The sequence below is a fragment of the Narcine bancroftii genome, chromosome 5 (genome assembly GCF_036971445.1).
Source record: "Narcine bancroftii isolate sNarBan1 chromosome 5, sNarBan1.hap1, whole genome shotgun sequence".
NCBI classification, from domain to species: Eukaryota; Metazoa; Chordata; class Chondrichthyes; order Torpediniformes; family Narcinidae; genus Narcine; species Narcine bancroftii.
Window position 1 is genome coordinate 113,470,037 of NC_091473.1, and position 23,136 is coordinate 113,493,172.

At 39.6% G+C, this 23,136-nt stretch overlaps 1 protein-coding gene across 5 annotated transcripts in view; it reads right to left on the bottom strand.

The window, feature by feature from the left end:
• tesk2 (testis associated actin remodelling kinase 2) overlaps positions 1-23,136 on the bottom strand; it is a 76,678-nt gene that overhangs the window by 26,706 nt on the left and 26,836 nt on the right. For 4 of the 5 annotated variants that reach the window (XM_069938802.1, XM_069938798.1, XM_069938800.1 and 1 more), the window contains 6 exons: positions 18,678-18,726; positions 10,782-10,928; positions 7,824-7,903; positions 4,481-4,565; positions 1,813-1,896; positions 851-937 (listed from right to left, as the gene is read on the bottom strand). In XM_069938802.1, coding sequence (XP_069794903.1) covers positions 851-937; positions 1,813-1,896; positions 4,481-4,565; positions 7,824-7,903; positions 10,782-10,928; positions 18,678-18,726 — 532 coding nt within the window. The remainder of the gene's footprint in view (positions 1-850; positions 938-1,812; positions 1,897-4,480; positions 4,566-7,823; positions 7,904-10,781; positions 10,929-18,677; positions 18,727-23,136) is intronic. The other variant, XM_069938799.1, reaches the window with a different exon arrangement.

Consider the following 23,136-nt stretch of genomic DNA (forward strand, 5'->3'; position numbering starts at 1 on the left):
CTTTAAAATATTCAATAACACATACAAAATTAGATTAGTTTGAATCCCACTTATTTTGCGAATATTTACCCAATAACAAAGCTGTTTTGCACAGGAGATTTTTTTTACCTTGCAGCAACTATTTACATTTTGTGAGGGATGAGAGGTCACATTATAGAAGTACAATAAAACATTTGGAATTCAAGCAACCAGAAAAAAGATTTACAGAAAATATAGGTTAAAAAAAGTTTAGAAGTTTAGAAATGGCATACTATGCCATTAGTTTGTCAATCACACAGCACATAATCTCAAGCAACTGGAAGATTCACTTATCTGACATCAATCCCTAAAGGTGCTGGATACTAGAGGTTTCACTGTTCAAAATCACATGTGGTATTGATAAATGAATGGTCATCATCTTTCTCACACGGTAGGGGAGTGCAAACCTAGAAGGCATTGGCTTTAAGGTGAGAGGGAACAGGTTTAAAGAGAACCGAAGTGGGAACATTTTCTGCTCAGAGGACGGTGGGTATATGTAACAAGCTACCAGAGGAAGTAGTTAAGGTGCATACAATTATCACATTTAAAAGACATTTGGACAGGTACACAGATAGGAAAGATGTAGACGGATATAGGCAAAACATAGGCAAATGGGATTAGCTCAGGTAAGCAACTTGTTTGACATGGACGTTAGGCCAAAGGATCCTGATCAGTTGCCTTTTTACATTTATAGGCAACACCCAATTTTCTTTTCATGCTGATGTCTTATCAGGTGCAAAACAAATGAGTATTAATTTTTTGCTAGTACAGATATTTCCCTTCATCCATAGGATTACTTATAAATAGCTGACTTTTATTGTACTTTACTCACATTGCAACAATCAAAGGCAAGTTGAAGAAAGCTGGGTGGGCAGTCCCCTACCATGTTCTGAAAGGCGTCGTAGTCTAACCCAAAGTTCTTTTTTTTGGTGTATAAAGGATGATGGGAAAAGGAACACATAATTAGTTATAATAATGGATACACATTTATAAAAAGTATAAAGCAAACAAAATATACAATTAAATCTACTATTTTAGATAATGAGTGAAGGTTCTCAATTTCTAACCAAAAATACAATATCTTGGATCTGCCAAGCCACCAGTTTGACAGTGCAGCAATTTTCTAATTTTATCTTTGCACATACAGTACGACAGCTTCAGCAGCTTGCTTCATTTATTCACAATAAAAGCATTGTCCCAAGTAAAAATGCAAAATGATCTTTTCTCATCAAAAATACACCTATCAAATAATTTTGTGCTCACTTTGACTGCACAGATCCAAATGAGCGAAGGTCATTTGCCATTTCCTCAAGGCCACACATGACCTTGCCAGCAACACAATCTCCCCAAAAGATGATAAATTCTAAAAAATGTTAATATTGTGTTTGGAATTTGTAATGTTCCCAAGATCTTTCCAGGATGATCATGCTGGAAAATTGTTCAAATCAGCACTCCTATCAGATGATAGAGAATCAAAATCCTCAGATTCTGGAATTTGAGCAAATTTTAAGTCTCAGAAAAAAGGGTCCCAACTCAAAAGTTTATATCCATGGATGCTGTCTGACCCATCAAGTTCCTCCAGTTGTTTGCTTCCATTAGAATATTGTCCTGGATATAGGATTCTACTAAATAAAGATTTTTTTTAATTGCCAAAAATACACACATACTTGCATTTTAAAGACAATCTACTCAGCAGTAATAAAGTTTGGTCAGTTTGTTAAACCACAAAAGAAACAGAACACCTTCACCAATTAATTTGCGCTTATCATTTCAAAAGCAAAACAAATTTCTCACCACTGTTCGAGGGAGATAATCAGGGTCAGCTTGTACCCGGGCTATAATTTCACACAGAATAATCCCATATGAAAATACATCTGCCTGCCATCAGATAGGAAACCATGTTAGAAACAGAGGTTATGTAACTACTAAAGTTATTTACAAATACTCAGTGTATTTCATGTGCTTAAGGCACTTCACATCAGAAAAATAATTTTGTAGCTATCATTATTCAGGCAAGGAGTAATGTCAGTTGGCACGGCAACATTTCAAAAACAATAAAAATAGTGTATTATATTGATGTTGATATAAAGATTTTTTTAATCCATTGAACTTGCAGATTTGGCAACAGGTGATTCTCATAAATTATTAAGTATTCCTTTAGTCTTGAAAACATTACCAATTAAAATATTCAAATTCTGGAGCTCACCTAACATAGTATTGGAATCTTTCACAAAAACTATGGGGCATAACATCAAATATTGTTGGCTATCTGTCTCAGTACCCCATTAACTGTGCATTATTCCAAAGGGATCCCAACTCCCCATTCCAAGATTTAGAAGAGGTCAAACCTGTCATTTATTAAAGAAATGTGAGCATCTGACATTCAAGGAATTCTGAATCATGAAACGACCAAAACAAACCATAAACTCATTTGATGTACAATTTTTTTCTGAAATACATAAACTACAAATTAAAATTAACAAGAAATAAAAATTACACATTAACATGGTGGACCAAGTCAAAGGTTTTGTAAAAAGACCATGGCCTTGCCCCCATCAAGCTTCAGAATCATAATTTATTGGCATGAATATGTCATGAAATGTTTTGTTTCACAGCAGCGTCATAGTACAAATACTGCGATAAAATTACATTTAAAAATAATTATTGCAAAAATAAAAAAGAGGAAGTGAGGTAGTATCTGTGGTTCATTGTCCATTCAGAAATTTGATAGAGGAGAAGAAGCTGTCCTTGTGTCACATGGTGTTCATCTTCAGGCTCCTGAACCTCCTTCCCGATGGTAGCAGTGTAAACAGGGCTTGACCTGGCTGGTGAGAGAGAGTCCTTGAGGATAGAGGCTGCTGTTTAAACCCACCACCTCTTGTAGATGTCCTCACTGCAGTGGAGACTGATGCCTGTGATGGCACTGGCTGAGTTCAGAACTCTGGAGTTTTTTTTTCCCTTAGGTTGTGCACTAGCATCTCCATACCAGACAGTAATGCAACCAATCAGAATGTTCTCCACTGTATACCTGTAGAAATTTGTATGTCTTTGGTGACAAACCAAATCTCCACAAACTTCTCTCAAAGTATCGCCGCTGGCAACCCTTCTTTGTGATTGCATCTATACAGAAGACCCAGGACAGATCCTCTGAGATTTTGTCTCCCAGGAATTTGAAGCTCTTCAACCTTTCCACTTATGTTTAGTGCAAGGTTGGTGTTGTGGCATCATTCAACTAGCTGATCTATCTCCCTCCTGTATGCTTCCTCATTGCCATCTGTGATTCTGCCGACAACTATGTGATGTCATCAGCAATTTGAAGATAGCATTTGAATTGTGCTGAATCGCACAGTCATCGGTGTAGAGTTAGTCGAGCATCCTCGAAGTCTGCCTGTATTGCGGAGGAGATGCCGTTTCTGATTCATACCTACTATGAACTTCAGATGGGAAAGTCAAGGATCCAGTTGCAGAGTGGGATGCAAAGGGCCACATTTTGGAGCTTGTTGATCAGCACTGAAGGTACGATGTTGAAAGCTGAGCTGTCGTCAATGAAGTACAAGTTGCTATACCCTCGGTAATCCAGAGCTGAGTGGAGAGCCAGTGATATTGCACCTGCTGTGGATCAATTATGACAAACTGCAGTGGTTCCACATCTTTACTCAAGTGTGAGTTCATTCTGGCCATGACCATCCTCTCAAAGATTTCAACAGAGATATAAGTGCTAATGGGCAATGGTCATTGAGGCAGCTCACCCGGTTCTTCTTGGGTACCAGTAATGGTTGATACCTTTTTGAAGCAGATGGGAACCTTCAACGCAGCAATGATATTGAAAATGTCCGTGAAAACCTCAGCTAGTTGCTTAGCACAGATTTTCAGTACCCGGCCAGGTTCACCATCAGGGCCTGACGCCTTGCGAGGATTCACCCTCTTGAAGGATGTTCTAACTCAGAGACAGTCATCACAAGGTTGTCAGCTTCTGCAGGAACTCTCATAGGTACAGTTGAATTCTCCTTTTCAAAGGTTTTTCAGCTCATTGGGTAGTGAAGCATCACAGCCATTTATGATGTTTGGCCTCATCTTGTAGGATGTAATGGTCTGCAATAGCTGGCGAGTTATAAAAGTATCTGTCTCTAGCTTCCCTCAGAATGACTGCTGTAATGGCCTTCCACAGGTTGCATACAGACTTCCTGTGGAGATCTGGATCATCAGCTTCTTCATCTGTTCACAAAGCTATCTGATTAGGGAGACAATCTCCTTGCCCATGTTCATATTTCCCTTTTGGACTTTTGTTCAGTGAGCCTACAAAGGCTTTAAAATTCTAAAGCCTTATCTATAATATAACAGCAACATGGAATTTAAGTAGAATTTAAAGTAAAAGTGACAAAGATAGAAAATTAGATATTTAAATTAATTTTCCCAATAAGTTTTGATAAAGTTGCTACTTAAGTCAGAATAGAACACATACCTTTTCATTGTAAGGCTGACTATGCAGCACTTCTGGAGCCATCCAAAATGGTGACCCAACCACTGATAGTTTTTCTGCATTCATACTGATGGGATGAAAATAAAACAGATTGACATAATGCTCAAATTACACATCTTGTTTATTGAGAGATTAGTTGTGCAGGTGGTGATATGAACAAAAAAATACTCGTTATCTTATATATCAATCACTAAATAAAATTAATTTTTAATCTGATTTGTTGCAGATCACCACTTTGCAAAGTTGCATCCGTCATCAATATTACTCAAGACCCACCAATTTTCCAAACAATCCCAATTTGAGTACAACTTTTCCAAAATGATCCAAGCTTAATTTCTACGAGTTACTATATATCACAAGCCTCATCACAAAAGATTGATTAATATAAACAAACTGATTCCATAATGCTATTAAACTTCAACATAGTCTTAAAGTATTCATCTCCTCATTCATCCTCTGGTACTATATAAACCAGGCCTGAATATTCCCACCTCTACTCAGCCTTGATCTACTGAAGGTCTAACTTTCAAATCTGGATTATCCTGCTAACTTTTTCTTTGCACAATTTGTATCCTCCCCACCACATCAATTTGGTTCAACTGCCAACCCTCAAAATCAAGAGCATAACATAACATAACAATTACAGCACGGAAACAGGCCATTAGGCCCTTCTAGTCCGCACCGAACCAAACACCCCTTTCTAGTCCCACCTCCCTGCACAATGCCCATAACCCTCCATCTTCTTCTCATCCATATACCTGTCCAACCTTTTCTTAAATAATACAATTGACTCCGCCGCCACTATTTCTCCCGGAAGATCATTCCACACGGCTACCACTCTCTGAGTAAAGAAGTTCCCCCTCATGTTACCTCTAAACCTCTGCCCCTTAATTCTTAACTTATGTCCTCTTGTTTTAATCTTTCCTCTTCTTAACGGAAATAGTCTATCCACATCCACTCTGTCTATCCCTTTCATAATCTTAAATACTTCTATCAAATCTGCACAGATATTAAACTTATTTAATAGTTTTAAGCAAATATTCTACCTGCATTTCCAGTGGTTTTTAATACATTACACATCAAAAACAATAGTCATACTACACTCAGCATCTCTCCAGCAACTCTCAACCAGAATGACTAAAAAAAATCCATTCATTGTTTGTATCATTCCTTCATGGGCCAGTACATTATATTGGCTCGATCTCTAACTGTGAAATAATTTTCAATACAAAGCAATTTTAGAACAGTAATAAAGATAGCATATAAATATTGATTTCAGTGTAAAATGTTTTAATTTTAAAAACGTAACAAAAGCATTTTTTTTAAAAATGATCGAGTCAAATTAATGGCAATTTCCAAAATCAAACATGGAAAGCTGAACTACCAGCTCAATGCTAATAGATCTACAGTTTTCACAGAAAAAATTAATTGTATATACAATACAGATTACTGCATATGGAAAGAAACCAGTCAACTTGTACCAGTTTAATGTAAAATTAACTGGATAGCTCCATTACCCAGCTCATTCAAAAACACTACAAATTCTTTTCAGATATCCATCCATCTTAATTTTGAGAAAATGTGCCTCATCTCTTCTACTAGCCATGGCAATCCTTTCCAAATCCAAAGCACTGAAAACATTTCTGTCATTGTTTGTTTTTAAAATATAAGCTTGTTGAATTTACATCCCTTCATTCTTCTTGACAGCCCTGCCCATGGGAACAGTTTTTCCCATCTACTCTGCATTATGACAGAGTATGTAGTTATGTTTTTGTGAGATAAATTGGGAAAGGTTTGTAGAGTAGGTAGCATGCAAACACTTTAAAACAGATCTTATTTAAAATACTGCAGCTCTGCCCCATGCTAGACATGTCGGAGCCAACAGTCTTCGCAAGAGCTTTGGAGAGTGCCTAAGAGACTTCACTAATGGATTGTTGTTTACAAAAAGGCAACAGGTGAAAGAGCTTGTTGGAGGGGAGCTTACTGTTCAGAGAGGGGAGAGAGGAATCACCTCTACAGTGTTACAGTCAGCAACAGCAGCTGGGACTGGAACAGGACAAGCTGGCAAGTTTGTGGAAAACCCCATTTGGAAGACGGGTTGTGAGTTCTTAGTTCAGCCTGGACAAAAAACCTTCTGGTTCATGCAAGAGGAGAGGACTGGCTGTCTAATGTTTCACTTGGAATAAGGGAAACAAAAAGGAACTCTGTGGTGACCTGAAAGAAAGAGGTTATCATCTAGAGAACTGTGAGGGGGAGAGTTTCGTCAGCAAGACACTGGAGTGGCTCATAAAAAAAAATCAGTGGTGGATGTCCTGGAACAACAAATGCCTCTCCGAAAACTGACAAGAACCTTTCTGAGCGGTAACCATTTAACTTTCAAGCACCAAAGCCAGGTGAACTTTATAAATGTTAAATTCTGTGCACAGTATAATGATTGCCTACAACCAGTAAACTTGGAGGAATGAGAAGTAGATTAGACTGTGAACCAAAGAACTTTTCTGAACTTACCCACACATGACATACACGTGCACTTAGAATTAGAAGGGGGTTAAGTTAGGTGAGTTAAGTCAATAGTGGTAAGTTAAAGTTTGATTGTTTTCATGTTTAAAGATAATTAAAAGCAACTTTTGTTTAAGTAACCATTTGTCTTGGTGAACATCTATTGCTGCTGGGTTTTGGGGTCTCTGGGCTCATAACAGCATACCTTTCAAAATTTTAAATATCTCCATAAAATCCCCTCTCATCTTCTGTTCAATGAGGAAAAAGTCCAGTTTCTCCATTTTATCCACTAATGGAGCATTTATTGTGTTCGATCCTGGTCACCCTACTATAGGAAGGATGTCATTATGCTGGAAAAAGTGCAAAAAGATTTGCAAGGAGGTTATAAGGAGAGGCTGGGGCTTTTATCTCTGGACTGCAAGACATTGAGGGATAATTTTATTTAAAAAGTATGAAAAATTATGAAGGACATGGACCATTTTCCAGGATAGGGGAATCCAAACCTTCATCATATTCTCTTAACCAATAACATTCAAGTTTAGTCAAGCATGGAACACCCATCAACCCCAATATACAGATGCTGTGGATACTACCAGCATTTTCTTTTCATTTCAGCTTTCGAGCACCTGCATTTTTTGTTTTGCTAACAAGACAAAATACTGAATCACCAAAATTACAATTCTAAACAGTATTGATTAATCAGCCTTATGTGGATTCACTTCAAGTTAATCAAACTATAATAGTCTTAATAATTAAAACAGAAAAATAATTGCAAACATTTTTGGCAGTTACAATTTTCATCATAATTTTGAAGAGATGAACTTACTTGTCAGGGATCTTCTCTGCTAGACCAAAGTCACCCAGCACTCCAGTGTATCTACCCTCTTCCATTTTAATTAAACAGTTCTATAAAAGATTAGAGAACAACTCTTTAAAATGAAAATTAGAGTTCCAATAGCTTGTATCCTATTGATCTATGATCAAAATATGCTGGCAGGATACAAAATACAACAGGTCATGAATATTCAGCTTGTTAAGCCTACATTGGCTTTATGTATAGTCATTCTCTCAACCTTTCTTTGTATTCCTGCAAATTTGCTTTTAAAACCAGAAGATCTTAAAATCAGAAATTAAACAGATACTAGAAATTCTCAGGTCAGAATGCAGCTGTGGAGAGAGAAACATTTTAAAAATCAGGTCATTAACCAGAATTATTAACTTTCTGCCACATCTTAGATATGGCTACAAACCCCTAGCTCTTTCTTGAGGAGGCAGTAGATTGGATGCTTTAACCAGAATGCAGAGAAGATGAAGCAAATAGACTGCAAGCTGCTAAAAATGGTTCCAGCACAACATGATTTTGTCTATTATGTCTTAGTATTTTTTCAACTGAGGCCGTTTGCTGCTTGTTTGATTTCTGGATGGAGTCCAGTAAATTCCAGTAAAGCGATTAAAAATCCTGCAGACTAAACAATTTCAACAGAACAATTTTTCTTTCACTGTCATGCACACCTTAAATTTTCTGCTTCATTTGCACCCAACCCAAACATTGGTACTTTTCACAACTAATATATAGCAAAGAGATTTAGTCAGTAGCCCACACAAGTTCATGTCATTTTGCAAGTTAAAAAAGTACATTCTGCAACATGGTGTTCTGTCAATGAAGCAATAAAACTAAAGTGACCATTCAGGAGTGTTTCTATTAAAACAAAATAAAATGTGAATCCCCAACCACAACTTGACTATAACCACTCAGCAATTCAAAACATCCACAAATCTTGTATTAAACCATTGATTGCATTCCAGGAAAATTACAGCCAGTTTCTAAAAGGCACTCAGTTGTAATTTTTCAGGTTATACATCTTACCCACAAATAGGAGCACATGTTATTTTACCAAATAGAAATCAAGTCATCCACATAGTGATCAGTCACATAGCATGGGCTCTTTGGCCACCATATGCATGCCAACCATCCTTGGAAAAAAATTCACATGCAAATAGAAATCCACAGATCACAGCTAGTGCATCAAAAAAATTTGCATTACTGTATTTTTGAATAAGCAGCTTCCTGTTTTATTTCCCCCAAAGTACATGTTCTGGGCAAGAGTCCATTTTTAAGACCGAATGCAGTACTAAAACTCGAAGGCAAGCAGCAAAACTTGGACTGAGTTTCCTGCGTCAGTACAGTAAATAAGCTCTGAAATTTTGAGGATGTTCCAACTTTTTTTGGAGATAGCTTCAAGAGAAACCTGCTAAATGCCAACTCAAAACTATTCAATACCCAAATAAAACAAGCACACTTCTTTTATCGATCTTCCTGCATCAAAGGAAATAAATTCTATTATACCATATTTATTCAGCGGTGCAATTTTAAAAGTTCTTTCAAAATGAAACAATTGCTTGAAAATTAAATGTTCCCACAAAGAATAAACAGTTTTCCATTGAAAAAAACAGTTGAAGCAAAGATTTAGTGCATTGCAAGTAAAAAATGATTGGAATCGACACCAACTGTGCTACCCACTCACAAAAGCATGCAACTTGAAGCTTCGTGGTGATACCCGGGCTGCAGTAACAATTTACTCAGAATGAATTTTGACTTTTGTATAATCAAAACAAAGGAACTTAATCATTAAGCTATCAAAACAACATTCACTGAGAGCAGTAACCAGGCTAGAGAAAATCTAGCAACAATATTTATACAGTTTAAAGCTGGTCCAAGACCAATGAAGTATTTCATGCAGTGGAGGATGTATTGTCACCGATCTTCAGATTGCAACCTATAGAATTGGAAGCTGTGGATCCAATTGCAGAAGTGGGTGAAATGTCAAGATCAGAGTTTGGAGACTAGTTTGTTTGGCCCTATTACGTTGAAGGCAGAGCAATAATTGATGAACGATGTAGGTCTCAATGATGTCTGATGTAAGTATTCCCATTGTCCAGCTGTTCAGAGGCTGAGTGCTGAGCCTAGGTGTTGGCATCGGACATGAAACTGTTACAGCGGTGTGTAAATTAAAATGGTAGCTGGAATTACTGTGAATTATGGCATCACTTCATGATAGTGGATGTCATAGAGCCACCAGTTGAGAGTCATTTAGGCCGATCACCAGTCTTCTTCAGCACTGGATGTTAGAATCTTATTTGAAATTTTTTCCATCAAATGTGAAAAAAAATGTAGAAGGTATATTAATATGAAATTTTGATGAGTTGTATTTTATCTATCAGTTATTAAATAGAACATTCAACAGTACACAATAGGAAAGGTATTGAGGCCAACTACGTCCATGCCAGTGCAATGCCAATCCAATTCCATCTCTTCAATGCCTATTCATGTACCTGTCTGAATGCCTTTTCAATGTTGCTATCATATCTGCTTCCACCACCTCCCTTGCAGCACATTCCAGGTACTTGTAACAGTGCCAAAGAAAACTTGCTTCACAAAATCTCATCTGAACTTTCCTTTCCTTATCTTAAACCTATGCTTTCTGGTATTTGACATTTCCACACTTGAGGAGACACCATCATTCAGTAACATGGTCACTTAGATCGCTATACAATATTGAAAGACATTTGCAGTTTAATTGTCTACACTTCATAATATAGATTACAGCTACTTCAAATCTAATAAATGCTCAAAGATGTATTCAAAAGGAGAAACAACATGTCTTTCATATTTCTACTCCAATAGTTGATTAATAATTTTGGTTTTAATACACAAACAACTCCCACTCAAAACAGACCCAAAGAAATAGAGAAATTAAATTTTGTTCCCGTGAATATACTGTACCTTAGAGGTCAGATCCCGATGAAAGACTCCCTTTGAGTGCAGGTAGCTCAGTCCAGAGGCAATGTCATGTGCTATCTTGACTCGAACAGGCCAGGAAAGATGATCATTGCTATCCAACAACTGTTCAAGGTTCCCTCTATCAATATACTGAAAAGAAGGCATAGACCAGGAAATCAGTTTCCAGCAAACTCATTCCTTTCTCATCTTGAAATATCCTATTTCAAGAATGAAACAATTAACCAAAGGCTGCAGATGCTGGAACCTTGAGAAATTAATGAGCTGCTGGAGGAGCTCAAAAGGTCAAGGCATCCATGGGTCAAGGACTGGAGATTTTAACAGAAATGACCCAAAACGCAGACTGACCTATCCACAGATGCTGCCTGACTTATTGAGCTCCACCAGCATTGTTAAACCAGAGATTTGACCACTAAACAGGCATTTCATTCTCCAAATACTTTTGGGGGAGCATACATCCATACCTTTTATTTTGATCAGATGTATTCATTTGAATTGGAGTCCCCAGAACAACTTGCCTAATATCAGGTAACTGGAGACCCCAGGACAACTCATCTAATATCAGATAATTTTTCAGACATTACTATTATGCATACATCTGCAAAACAACACAACTGAACTTCCACTAATGACAACACAAAAGGCAGCTATTCAGCCCATTGGGACAACACGGCTCTGGGGAGCAACCTTATTAGATGAATTTCTCTCTGCAAGCTTAAAAATGGCAGATGGAATTTAATGCTGATAAGTGTGAGGTGCTTCATTTTGGTAAGAAGAATCAGAATAGGACATACGTGGTAAATGGGAGAGCATTGAGGAATACAGAAGAGCAGAAAGATTTAGGAGTGATGGTACATCGTTCCCTGAAGGTAGAAACTCACGTGAATAGGGTGGTGAAGAAGGCTTTTAGTATGCTGGCCTTTATCAATCATTGCATGGAATATAGGAGTTGGGAGGTGATGTTGAGATTGTACAAGACGTTGGTGCGGCCTAATTTGGAGTTCTGTGTGCAGTTCTGGTCGCCTAATTATAGGAAGGATATAAACAGAGTGGAGAGAGTGCAGAGAAGGTTGACCAGAATGTTACCTGGGTTTAAGCATCTAGAGTATAGGGAGAGTTTGGACAGATTAGGTCTTTATTCTTTGGAGCGTAGAAGGTTGAGAAGGGATTTGATAGAAGTATTTAAGATTATGAAAGGGATAGACAAGTGGATGTGGATAGACTATTTCCGTTAAGAGGAGGAAAGATTAAAACAAGAGGACATGAGTTAAGAATTAAGGGGCAGAGGTTTAGAGGTAACATGAGGGGGAACTTCTTTACTCAGAGAGTGGTAGCCGTGTGGAATGATCTTCCGGGAGAAATAGTGGCGGCGGAGTCAATTGTATTATTTAAGAAAAGGTTGGACAGGTCTATGGATGAGAAGAAGATGGAGGGTTATGGGCATTGTGCAGGGAGGTGGGACTAGAAAGGGGTGTTTGGTTCGGTGCGGACTAGAAGGGCCTAATGGCCTGTTTCCGTGCTGTAATTGTAATGTTATGTTATGTTATGTTAACTCAATCATTTACATGCATGGATATCAACTTCTTTGCTTCTCTGCTTTTTTCCCCACTCTCCTACCATAATTTACAATAGCCAATTAACCTAAACACAAGAGGAACATTTAATCTCTTGGTACTATGGCCCTGCCATCCCAAGAATTAGTCTGATCAATCTCCTTTACACTTCTTCCAACATCATAAATGTTTATTTTTAAGAGAGCGGACCGAAACTCTAATCAGTATTCCAGGTGAGGCCTCATAAAGATCCTGTAAGATTGCAACCAAACATTCATATTTTAAAATTCTTCTTAAGGAAGCAATTAGACAAGCTGGGACTTTTTTCCTGGAGGAAGATGAGCAGGGACCTGAGAAGTTTATGAAATTATGACAGGCATAGATTGGCTAGATAAAAGTTCTTTTCCCATGGTAGGAAGTCTAAAACTAGGAGTCACAGGTTTAATATATATGAAACAAGCTACACACAGGAGGTGCTAGAGGCAGGTAGAATTATAATGTTATGAAAAAAAGTTGAAACAGGTACACGGATTGGACAAGTTGAGAAGGATTCAAGCTAAATGGGATTATTGGAGACAGACACTGTGGTTAGCACAGACGAGTTGAGATGAAGGGCCTACATCTGTGCTGTGTAACTTTATAATTAATGCATCATTTTCACTGTACTTCCTCAGGAGTTTGCAGAGGTTTGGTATAACACCAAAAAACCTGGCTGCATCACAGTCTGGTATGGGGACACCAATACCCCTGAGCAGAAAACCCTGCAAAAGGTGGTGGACAGAGCCCAGGACATCACTCCCCACTATCGAGAACATCTATAGGGAACACTGCCTTTGGAGAACAGCAGCATTCATCAAGGATCCATACCACCCAGCACACAATGTTCTCACCGCTACCATCAAGAAAGAGGTAGAGGTGCCACAAGATTCACACCACCAGACTTCTCAATAGCAAACAGACTTGTTTAAGGACTCTTACTTTTGAACTTTATTGATTTTTTTTCCCAATCTCTGTATTTCAGTTTGTTTACATTTCTTTATTTGTTTACATGTGTAAACTGAGTAGCTTTTTTGCACTGAATAAGTAGTAATTCTGCCTCAACCACAGGAAAAATCTCAGGGTTGTATGTCATGTATGTACTCTGACAAGAATTCTAAACTGTAAACACCAAGGTGCCGAAGTAAATTGAAGTCCGATTGTACAGTTGAACCCACAACTCAAGTTTGATGAGTACAGTCACAAAGTCACAGTTGACATCATTTGACAGGTAAGAAAATTTATATCCAGGTTTTGAACTTAATTCCAATACTAAATACTACAAGCACAAGGGGCTGGGGAGAAACATGCAATTTGATAGTAGTCTTGTAATCCATGGGCCAATGTCATACACATTTAAAATTTGAGTACATTTTCTAAAGCAGCAATTTGATTCATTCTTTGAATCAGTAGCTATGAAGATATTCAATGATAAATTCTGTCAGAAGAAATGTACCATGAACATCCTAAGGGATTGTTTAAACTATCTGCTTCATAAATTACTCAAAAAATAAAAGTACACAAAGACAGGATGCTTATTATAAGCTCATCATAAAGACAAAAATACCAAATTAACTGAAATGTTCCAATTTCCAAAAGAAGGTTGGGAAGAAGGATCTGCAGAGAATTAAAGGTCTAGCTCTCCTGCTTTAAACAAATCTACTTGCATCACTGGGTAAAGATTTTGGACTGATGACTGAAGTGACATATCCATTCAACTATACTCTGTAATTAGACTCCTCATGGATTCAAGTAGAAAGTACAAATCCATACAGATTTTAACAGACCTACAGTAGTTCAATAAAGAACTTAGAAAATTGGAGTTCAAATGCGGCAAAAATGCGGCAAAAAACTTACAAATATCGAAAAAAATGTCTATTAGAAAGCTTAAATTTAACTGACAATTGTTCAAAAGAAGCAAAATTCTTACAAATAAATAAATCTGTTAATACCTGATCTGTACCATTCTTTAAAGCCTGCATATCTGACTTAGAGGTGGAAAGAAAGTTATCTAAAATGGGACTCACCAGGGAAAAACTACTACAACCAAAAAATTTCCTAAAATGATTCAATATTCTAAGCCTATTCCTCATTATCTGATAAGTCAGTTTAGAAAATGATAGAGGTAATGTGGAACCTAAAAGGACCAACAATGATGTTTTCTTAGAAAAATTCAGTTCCATTTCTATCCAAGTAGGTCAACTAACTAGTTGATCAAATCTTAATAGTAAAAGGTAAACTGTGTACATTAATCACCCAATAATAAAAATCAAAAGTTTGGAAGTGAAAGACCTCCATTCCTTATCATTTTCTGAAAATGGGTTTTAGAAATAGGTCCCTTTCAAGGTAATAGTTCACTTTTATACAAATTTACTTTATAACCTGAAAATTGTCCAAAATGAGTAAACATATTTAATATATTAGGTAAGGAAACCTCCGGATTTGAAACAAACAGCAATAAATCATCTGCGTAAAGTGACTTTTTTCTGTAATTCTTTATTTATCACATTATGAACCATATCAACCAATATATTTACAGATGCATCTCTTTAAGTATATACACAGTGACATTTTCTCTTTTTTCCCCATCCCTCCCTCCCCCCTTCAAAAACAGTAAATATTGAACATATAAAATACAATAAAACAATATCTTTATTCAAAAGGAATACAAACAAAAAAGACGTGTCATCATTAAATCTGATCGTGTTTATCTTATCATTTTAGGTGGTGGTGGTCCAAGGCCCGCTCTTTCTGTTATGTCCCACATATGGTTCCCAGGTTTTTTTCAAACATTGTAACTTTGTCTTTTAAATTACATTTGATTTTTTTTCCCCAATGGGATACACTTAAATTTGGTTATACATTCCATTAATGTTTATATTCATATAGTCCAACGTGGCCATCTTGTATCTTTATTTTCACTTCTTTTCCACCTCTTTACCACCTCTATCCCCTTTTTTTCCATTACTGTTTTTAAGTTTTCCTTTTTAATATCAATATATGACAACGCACTTAAGACATGAAATACCCCAACAATCCCCACAGGCAATAACTCTTTGACCCCCAGATGTACCCCCCCCCCCAGGTTGCCCCTTGTTCCTTGATGGCAACTGCCCTTTCCATTTGGTTTGTGAACTTACATGCAAGCGTCAACTGATTTCTCAGTGACCATTATTCTCCCACCCCTAGCCCCCCACCCCCCCCAGAACACTATTTTCCTATACATATAAACAAAGCTCTCTCTTTTTTTCCCCCTTCTTCCCCTTCTCTTATCCATCTTTAAATCTTTATATATACACATTATCTTTACTTTATATTTTTACATATTTTTGTATATTTTCTTGCCGGTCTTCCTACTTGTCACTCCTCCTCTTCTCTTCTCCTGTCCTGCAAATGTTCAGCAAATTCTTGGGCTTTCTTTCTTCCGTTCCCCAGGAATAAATACTTTGAGTACTGCTGGATGTCTTAATATAAAATTATAACCTTTCTTCCATAAGATTGTTTTTGCCGTGTTGAATTTCTTCCTCTTCTTTAAAAGTTCGAAGCTTATGTCCAGGTAAAAAAATATTTTTTGTCCCTTATATTCCAACGGCTTATTGTCTTCTCTAACCTTCTTTCTTGCCTGCTCCAGTATGTTCTCTTGTCATATATCGTAGAATTTTTACCAATATAGATCTCGGTTTTTGATGTGGTGGCGGTTTCAGTACTAGTGCTCTATGCGCCCTTTCGATTTCTATTTCTTCATGTGAATCTGTCATTCCCAGCACCTTCGGGATCCATCCTTTTATAAATTCCTTCATATCTGACCCTTCTTTCAGGCCCACAATTTTTATGTTGTTTCGCCTACTGTAGTTTTCCAATACATCAATTTTTTGTGTCAATAAGTCTTGTGTCTCTAATTTTTTTTTGCTCTCTTCCAACTTCCCTCTTAAATCATTTATCACCATTTCTACAGCAGCTTCTCGTTCCTCCACATTTTCTACTTTTTCCCTATTTCAGTCATGACCAACTCTTAAGCTTTGCATTCTGTCTTCAGCTCTTTTCATTTTTCTTTTGATTGAACTAAATTCTAATGATAGCTATTCTTTTAATTACCTCATTTGATCTTCAAAAAAGGCTTTAAATCTAAATTTTGTCCTTCTATTTTACCACTTTCTTTCCTTTGAAATTCTTGGTCTTCCCTGGGTCTGTATCTTCATCCTTCTCTGGTGAGCCTCCCCGCTGCTAGTCGCCCCACTGCTGAACCTCCTGCCAGGTTGTCCCCCTGCCGGTCCCCTCGTTGCCGCTCATCCTCTTCTCACCCTTCATTCTCTTTCTCACCACTCTTCTTTTCTTCTTTCTTGTTTGCTTCCCCCAGCCGAATGCCCTGACACTGGGTGTCTCTTAGCTGGCCACTCCGCAGCTGCATCCGCCTCCCACCAGCTTTTCTTTTACTTGCACGTGTACAACTCCTCGCGCATGCGCAGTTGCACACCTTTTCTTGGCTCGGAGAGCCATTTTTGAAGTCTGCCGGTCGGGAGGCCACCGCTCCTCTGGGGACTCACCAACACCGGAGATCCAACGTGCAGGTAAGGCCTTCTTTCTTCTCCAGTGATTTTCCTTCTTCCCTTTTCTCTGTTATTCTTACTTTTTCTCTTTTGGGTCCCATCTTCTGTCTCTTCTCTGTAACTTTATCTTTCTCTTCCTGTATTTTATGTTTATTGAGCTCTGTTTTTTCAAACTTTTTTTATTTTCTCTGGAGGGCTGGTTCCACTCGACCAGCCACTACTCCCCCCGTTTCCATGTCCATGTTCATTTCCCCTAAAGTCTCTGCATTGCTGAAGAGCAGCTGCTAGAGGTTCTAATACTATGTCAAAGAATAAAGGAAATTGGATTTTTTCCAATATTAGCTACAAGATTTTCCTCGAAATGCAGGTTCAAATATTCTTGATTTATTTTTTGATTTGCAGTTTGTTCACAGTGGGTTAATATCATGTATTTACAATAATTTACTGGATTTAAAACTAACCTCAATAGTTAAGATTAAAAATGACTGGAACGGATTTATTATTTTGTGCTGGAGATTGTTTACTACAATTTAAAGTGACACACAGAGTACATATGTCACAACTTCAATTATCTTGTTTTTAAGCAGATGTTAATCCATTGTGTGAAAGGCGTAAAATTTTAGAGGCTTCATTAATTCACGTTTTGAGAATGTCCCAAACTAGGAAGATTCTGGGAGAACATTTTTCAATCCTTAGCAATGATTTTTAAGACTAAAATAGATCCATGCCCTTTAATGGCCTTGTTTGGCTTCTTTCGCGATCCGACTACATCTTTGTCGGTATCTCAAGAGGTTTTAGCTTTCAGTATGCTGACAGAAAGACGAGGGGTTTTAATAAGAAGAAAGATGAACTTCCACCAACTGATGGGCAGTTGGCTTAATTTAAGTTTGGAAAAAATTAATTAAATATAAAAGATAAAAAGTTCCAGTTTGAAAAGATATGGGGTCCATTCATAGAATATTATCATGCTTGGCAGTTTTAGGCAGTCTGGCTCCAGTCTGGCTTCTAGAGATAATGATCTGATCCATTTTCATTGTTCTTTCTTTTCTTTTTATTTGTTATTAAATAAGTAACATTGATTAGAGGGAGGAGTCAGCTTAGTATTAGTTAATTTTTTTTAAATAAGTTTATTCATCAGGGTTTATATATGGTCCAAGACTAAAATATTACAAGTAGATTGCTGGTAATGCAATTCAGGTGATTTTCAATTTTTTTTGAAATAACAATATTAATGAAAATGGGAAATTATTTACTGGATTTTTACCAGTTATAATACCTATATTATGATATTTTCTGTTATATTAATGCAACATGTATATGAGATTATTATACTGAACACAATAAAAATATTTTAAAAGAACAAATGGGGCAAGCAAAGCAGTGAATGGAAAGATTAAACAAGTCTTCAAATTAGCCATTAAATAGACATTGCAGGAAATGTGGGAACACCAGAATGCTCAGGTTTCCTCTTGTATTTCAAAGACATGCAAATTGGGAGATTATTTGGCCATTAACTTCCTTGAGGTGGTAGAATTATAGTAAATGGAATAAAAAAGTGATACCACAGCCAGCTTAGATAGCGAATCCATAGGAGACAAAAGCAGTGTTTGGCCATTCGGACCATCGAATCTTTTCTTCCATTAAAAATCATGGCTGGTGTATTCTTAATTTCAAACCTATTTTTCTGCTTTCTCCCCTTAATCTTTAAAGTCCTTATTAATCAAGCTGGACATTTAGCAACTTACCTCAGTTAATGCATGCAGTTGGCCTTCATGAACACAAACACCCATAAATCTGCAAAGCAAAAGAAATGCATCAAAAAAAAATCACACTGTAATTCACCTATATCACATAATTCAGTGCATTTTTATTTATGGCAGTCAGGGAGATCATTTTTTTGAACACCTTCATACTGACCACTGCACTAACAGGGACTGCACAGTGGCCAACCATTTTAATTCCTACATCGACACGTCTATCCATGGCTTCATGCATTGCCTAACCGAGACAACCTGCAAATTGGAGGAGGACCTGATATTGTTTCTAGGCACTCTCCAATAAGATGGCATGAACATCGAATTATCCAGTTTCTGTTCAACCTCTCTGCGTCATTCTTTCACTATCCTGTCTCCTTCCCCCAACCCTCACAGCTTTTTTGGTTTTTGCCCTCCCACCTATTAGTCTGTGCTCCACCTCCAGATCATTCCTCCCACCACTCTTTCTACTCCCACCCCACCAACCCTTTTATTTAGGTGCCTTTCTGTTCAAACTGTAATGAAGGGCTCAGACCAAATTTTGTGTATTACACTACAACTCCAGCATCTGCAGACCTTTCCCATTTAGCTCTAGTTATAGCAAGGCAAGGTTGATTAAATGTTTAAAATAACAGGAAAACAAAACATTAAATTATTAAATATGACTGCAAAAAGTCATTGATGGAATCATGATTTCTAGTAACTTTGCATAATCTATTTACAGAATTAATGTTTGCTCTGTAGCGGCAGCTACTAATTCTGAAACACTACAGGACGCTGAGGGGTTTCAGTTGAACTGATTTATTCAAACTTCGCGTGCGCCCTTGAAGGGCAGTGTCAACTCCGCCGCATGCTGGCAGTGACATCATCACGTTTACCCGAGGCGCGCACTTTGGCCTAAGTCACGAAGCACAGAGATCCCCTGATGGTGCCATCTTTCCAAGGCTGCTCCGCTGGCGCAGCAATACAAGCAGGGCCAGTCGCCAAGAGAGATGTGCGCCGCCACACAAACCCCCTCCTCACCCCCCCCCCACCCCCAGAAATGGCTTACATGTCTCACCACTTGGGCAGCCGACCCCGTCGTTTAGGTCGGGCTGTCAGTACTGGCTGGGTCAGGTCCAAGTGTGCTGGCTTGAGTCTATCACCCGTGAATATCTCCTCCCTGCCCCCAATGTCCAAAGTGAATGTCTTGCCTGAGGATTTCAGGACTTTGTAAGGGCCCTTGTAGGGTGCTGCAGGGGTGTGGGCCTCGCCTGACAAAAACAAAGTCCATCGTGGCTAGTTCCTTGGAAGTGCAAGATGGGTGGCTGCTGTGGTGGGTCGGTGGTGTGGGCACGAGTGAGGCGAGCTTGTCCCGCAAGTCTGCCAATAGGGTCCGATTTTCGGTTGCAGAACCAGTGCTTGGGCCGAAGAACTCCCCAGATAGCGACAACGGTGCGCCGTAGACCAGCTCTGCAGATGATACCTGTAGGTCTTCCTTTGGGGCTGTTCTGATGCCGAGCAGGACCCAGGGCAATTCGTCTGTCCAGTTGGGGCCAGTGAGGCATGCCATGAGAGCCAACTTGAGGTGCCGGTGGAAACGCTCTCTGAGACCGTTGGCCTGGGATGGTACGTGGAGGTATGGCGGAGCTTGATCCTCAAGAGGCTCACCAGCTATGACCAGAGGGCAGATGTGAACTGGGCGCCCCTGTCACTTGTCATGTGTGCTGGATCGCCAAACCTGACTATCCAGTGGCCGGGCAGAGTTCTGGCGCAGGACCCGGCGGAAGTGTCTGTCAGCAGAATGGCTTCCAGCCACCTCATCAAGTGGTTGACCACAGTCAACAAGTAGCGGACGTCCCTGGATACCTGTAGGGGGCCCACGATATCGATGTGGATGTGCTCAAACCTCTTGGTTGGGGGTGGAGGAGAGGTGGGGGGGGGGGGTCGAATTGTTGCACCGAAGCCTTAACATATAACCATATAACAATTTACAGTACGGAAACAGGCCATAACGGCCCTTCTAGTCAGTACCAATTTATGTGAAACTCCACTAGTTCCACCTACCCATTCCCTTGCCCATCACCCTCCAACCCCCTCATATCCATGTACTGGACTTTAGAGGCCTGGCACTGTGTGCAGTTTCTCACCATCTGGGCTACTTGTTTCTTGAGGACGTGCCACATGAAACGTTCCGCTACCATGCGCACCGAGGCCTTGACCTAGGGATGAGCCAAGTCATGGACCATGCTGAAAGCCTATGGCCTCCATTGTGGCAGGACTACTGGGTGTGGCAAGCTGGTGGAGACGTCACAGAGCAGCGTGTCGGGGCAGTCTGGCAGTTTAAGGTCCTCAAGGTGGAGGCCTATGATGGTGGTGCGGAAAGCCTGTGTTTCCTCGTCCCCCTTCTGTGCCTGCACTAGCTGGGCGTAGTCCAGTGCAGGGGACAGGTTGTGGATGGTAGGCCTTGAGAGTGTGTCTGCAACGACATTGTCCTTACCCACTTGATGTCATATGTTGGTGGTGAACTCCAATACGTAGGACAGATGTCGCTGCTGGAAAGCTGACCAGGGATCTTTGGACATGGCGAGAGCCTGCATGAGCAGTTGTGTTCAGTGAATACCGTGAACGGCCTGCCCTCCAGGAAATACCGGAAGTGCCTGAAGGAAAGGTACAGGGCCAGGAGCTCCCTATCAAAGGTGCTGTATTTAAGTTCAGGAGGGCGGAGGTGCTTGCTGAAGAACACAAGTAGATTCCCCCAATGTCCATGGCCAAAGCGTCCACTGTGGTGTGGGCATCGGGCTGCGGGTGGTCCAGTAGAGTGGAGCTTGCCAGGGCATCCTTCGTCACGGTGAAAGCATTCTCGGCCTCTTCCGTCCTCTCCAGGGTCTTACTTTTGGCAGCAATCAGTGCTAACAACGGCCGCATGATGCACGCCACCCCTGGGATGAAACTGTGGTAGAAGTTAACCATCCCGGTGAATTCTTGCAGACCCTGGAGGGTGTTGGGCTTCGGGAACTGGCATACGGCTGCGACCTTCTCGGGTGATGGGACGGCCCCGTCCGCAGAGATGGTATGGCCCAGGAACTGCAGGGCTCCTTGCCGAGCCCAGTAACTGCAGGGCTCCTTGCACTTGGCCACATTGATGGTGAGGCCGAACTCTGCCAGGCGAGCAAATCATGCACTTTGTGTTTATCATGGTCCCAATTGGCGATGAGAATGTCGTCGAGATAGATAAACACAAAATCCAGGTCTCTGCCCACTGCGTCCATTAGCCGTTGAAATGTCTGGGCCTCATTTTTAAGGCCAAAGGGCATCCACAGAAACTCGAATAGACTGAAAGGGGTGATGATATCATTGCAGTGGACCAGGATTTGATGGTACCCCCGTACCAGGTCGACCTTCGAGAAAACTCTGGCGCTGTGCAAGTTGGCTGTAAAGTCCTGTATATGCGAAATGGGGTATTGGTCCAGCATGGTCGCATCGTTCAGACAATGATAGTTTCCACATAGGCTAGCCATCTTTATGATTTGCCAAAAAAAATCCATAATAAGTTAATTTAACTGAAAATGTTCTTGGGCATGAATCCCAAAAGGTTGGTTTATAGGTGCAACCGGAATTCAAGGAAACAAATGGCCTACCATGCCAGAGGGATTGAATTGAAATGGAGGGATATTCTGCTACAAATGTACAGAGTATTGATGAGTTTGTATTGTCTGTGAGCAATTCTGGTCTCCTTACTTGAGAAATGATATATTGACCCTTGAGGCAGTGCAGAGAAGTTTCACCAGGTTGATTCCAAGGATGAGGTGGCAAATCTACGAGGAGAGATCAAGTCACAGAGGACTGAAGTTGGAATTTAGAAGAATGCGAGGAGATCCTACAGAAACAAAACTATGAAAGGAATAGACAAACAGGGAAGTTGTTTCCACAGGAGGGCACCATCAGGAGAGATAAGGAGGCTGAGATAAGTGCTGATTAATGTCAGATCAATATTAAGGCAGGCAAGAACTCATGGAGTACCATTTATGAGAGAGGTTGCTGTCAAGTCCAAGTGCTACTGGTTGCCTAAGGTACCTTGATGAAGGGCTCAAGCCCAAATTGTTGGATATGTATCTATCTTTGTTGTATAAAGTACGCTGTTTGACCTGCTGAGTTTCTCCAACATTCTGTTTTTACTAAAACCACAGTGTCTGCAGACTTTTGTTTTATTTCTCTCAGTTAGTGTGCTGCTTTCTGGTGCAAGGGTCAGGGATATCTCTGAGCAGCTGCAGAGCATTCTGGAAGGAAAGGGTGAACAGCAGTTACCAAGGTGCATGGAGGTACCAATGATATAAGGGGGGTGTGGGTGGGGGGGGAATAAATCAGGGCCAAGTCCAACAAGCTGAATTTAGGGAGCTAGGAGAATAAATGAAAAGTAGGACCTCAAAAGGTAATAATCTCAGGATTATTATGTATGCCACATGCTAGT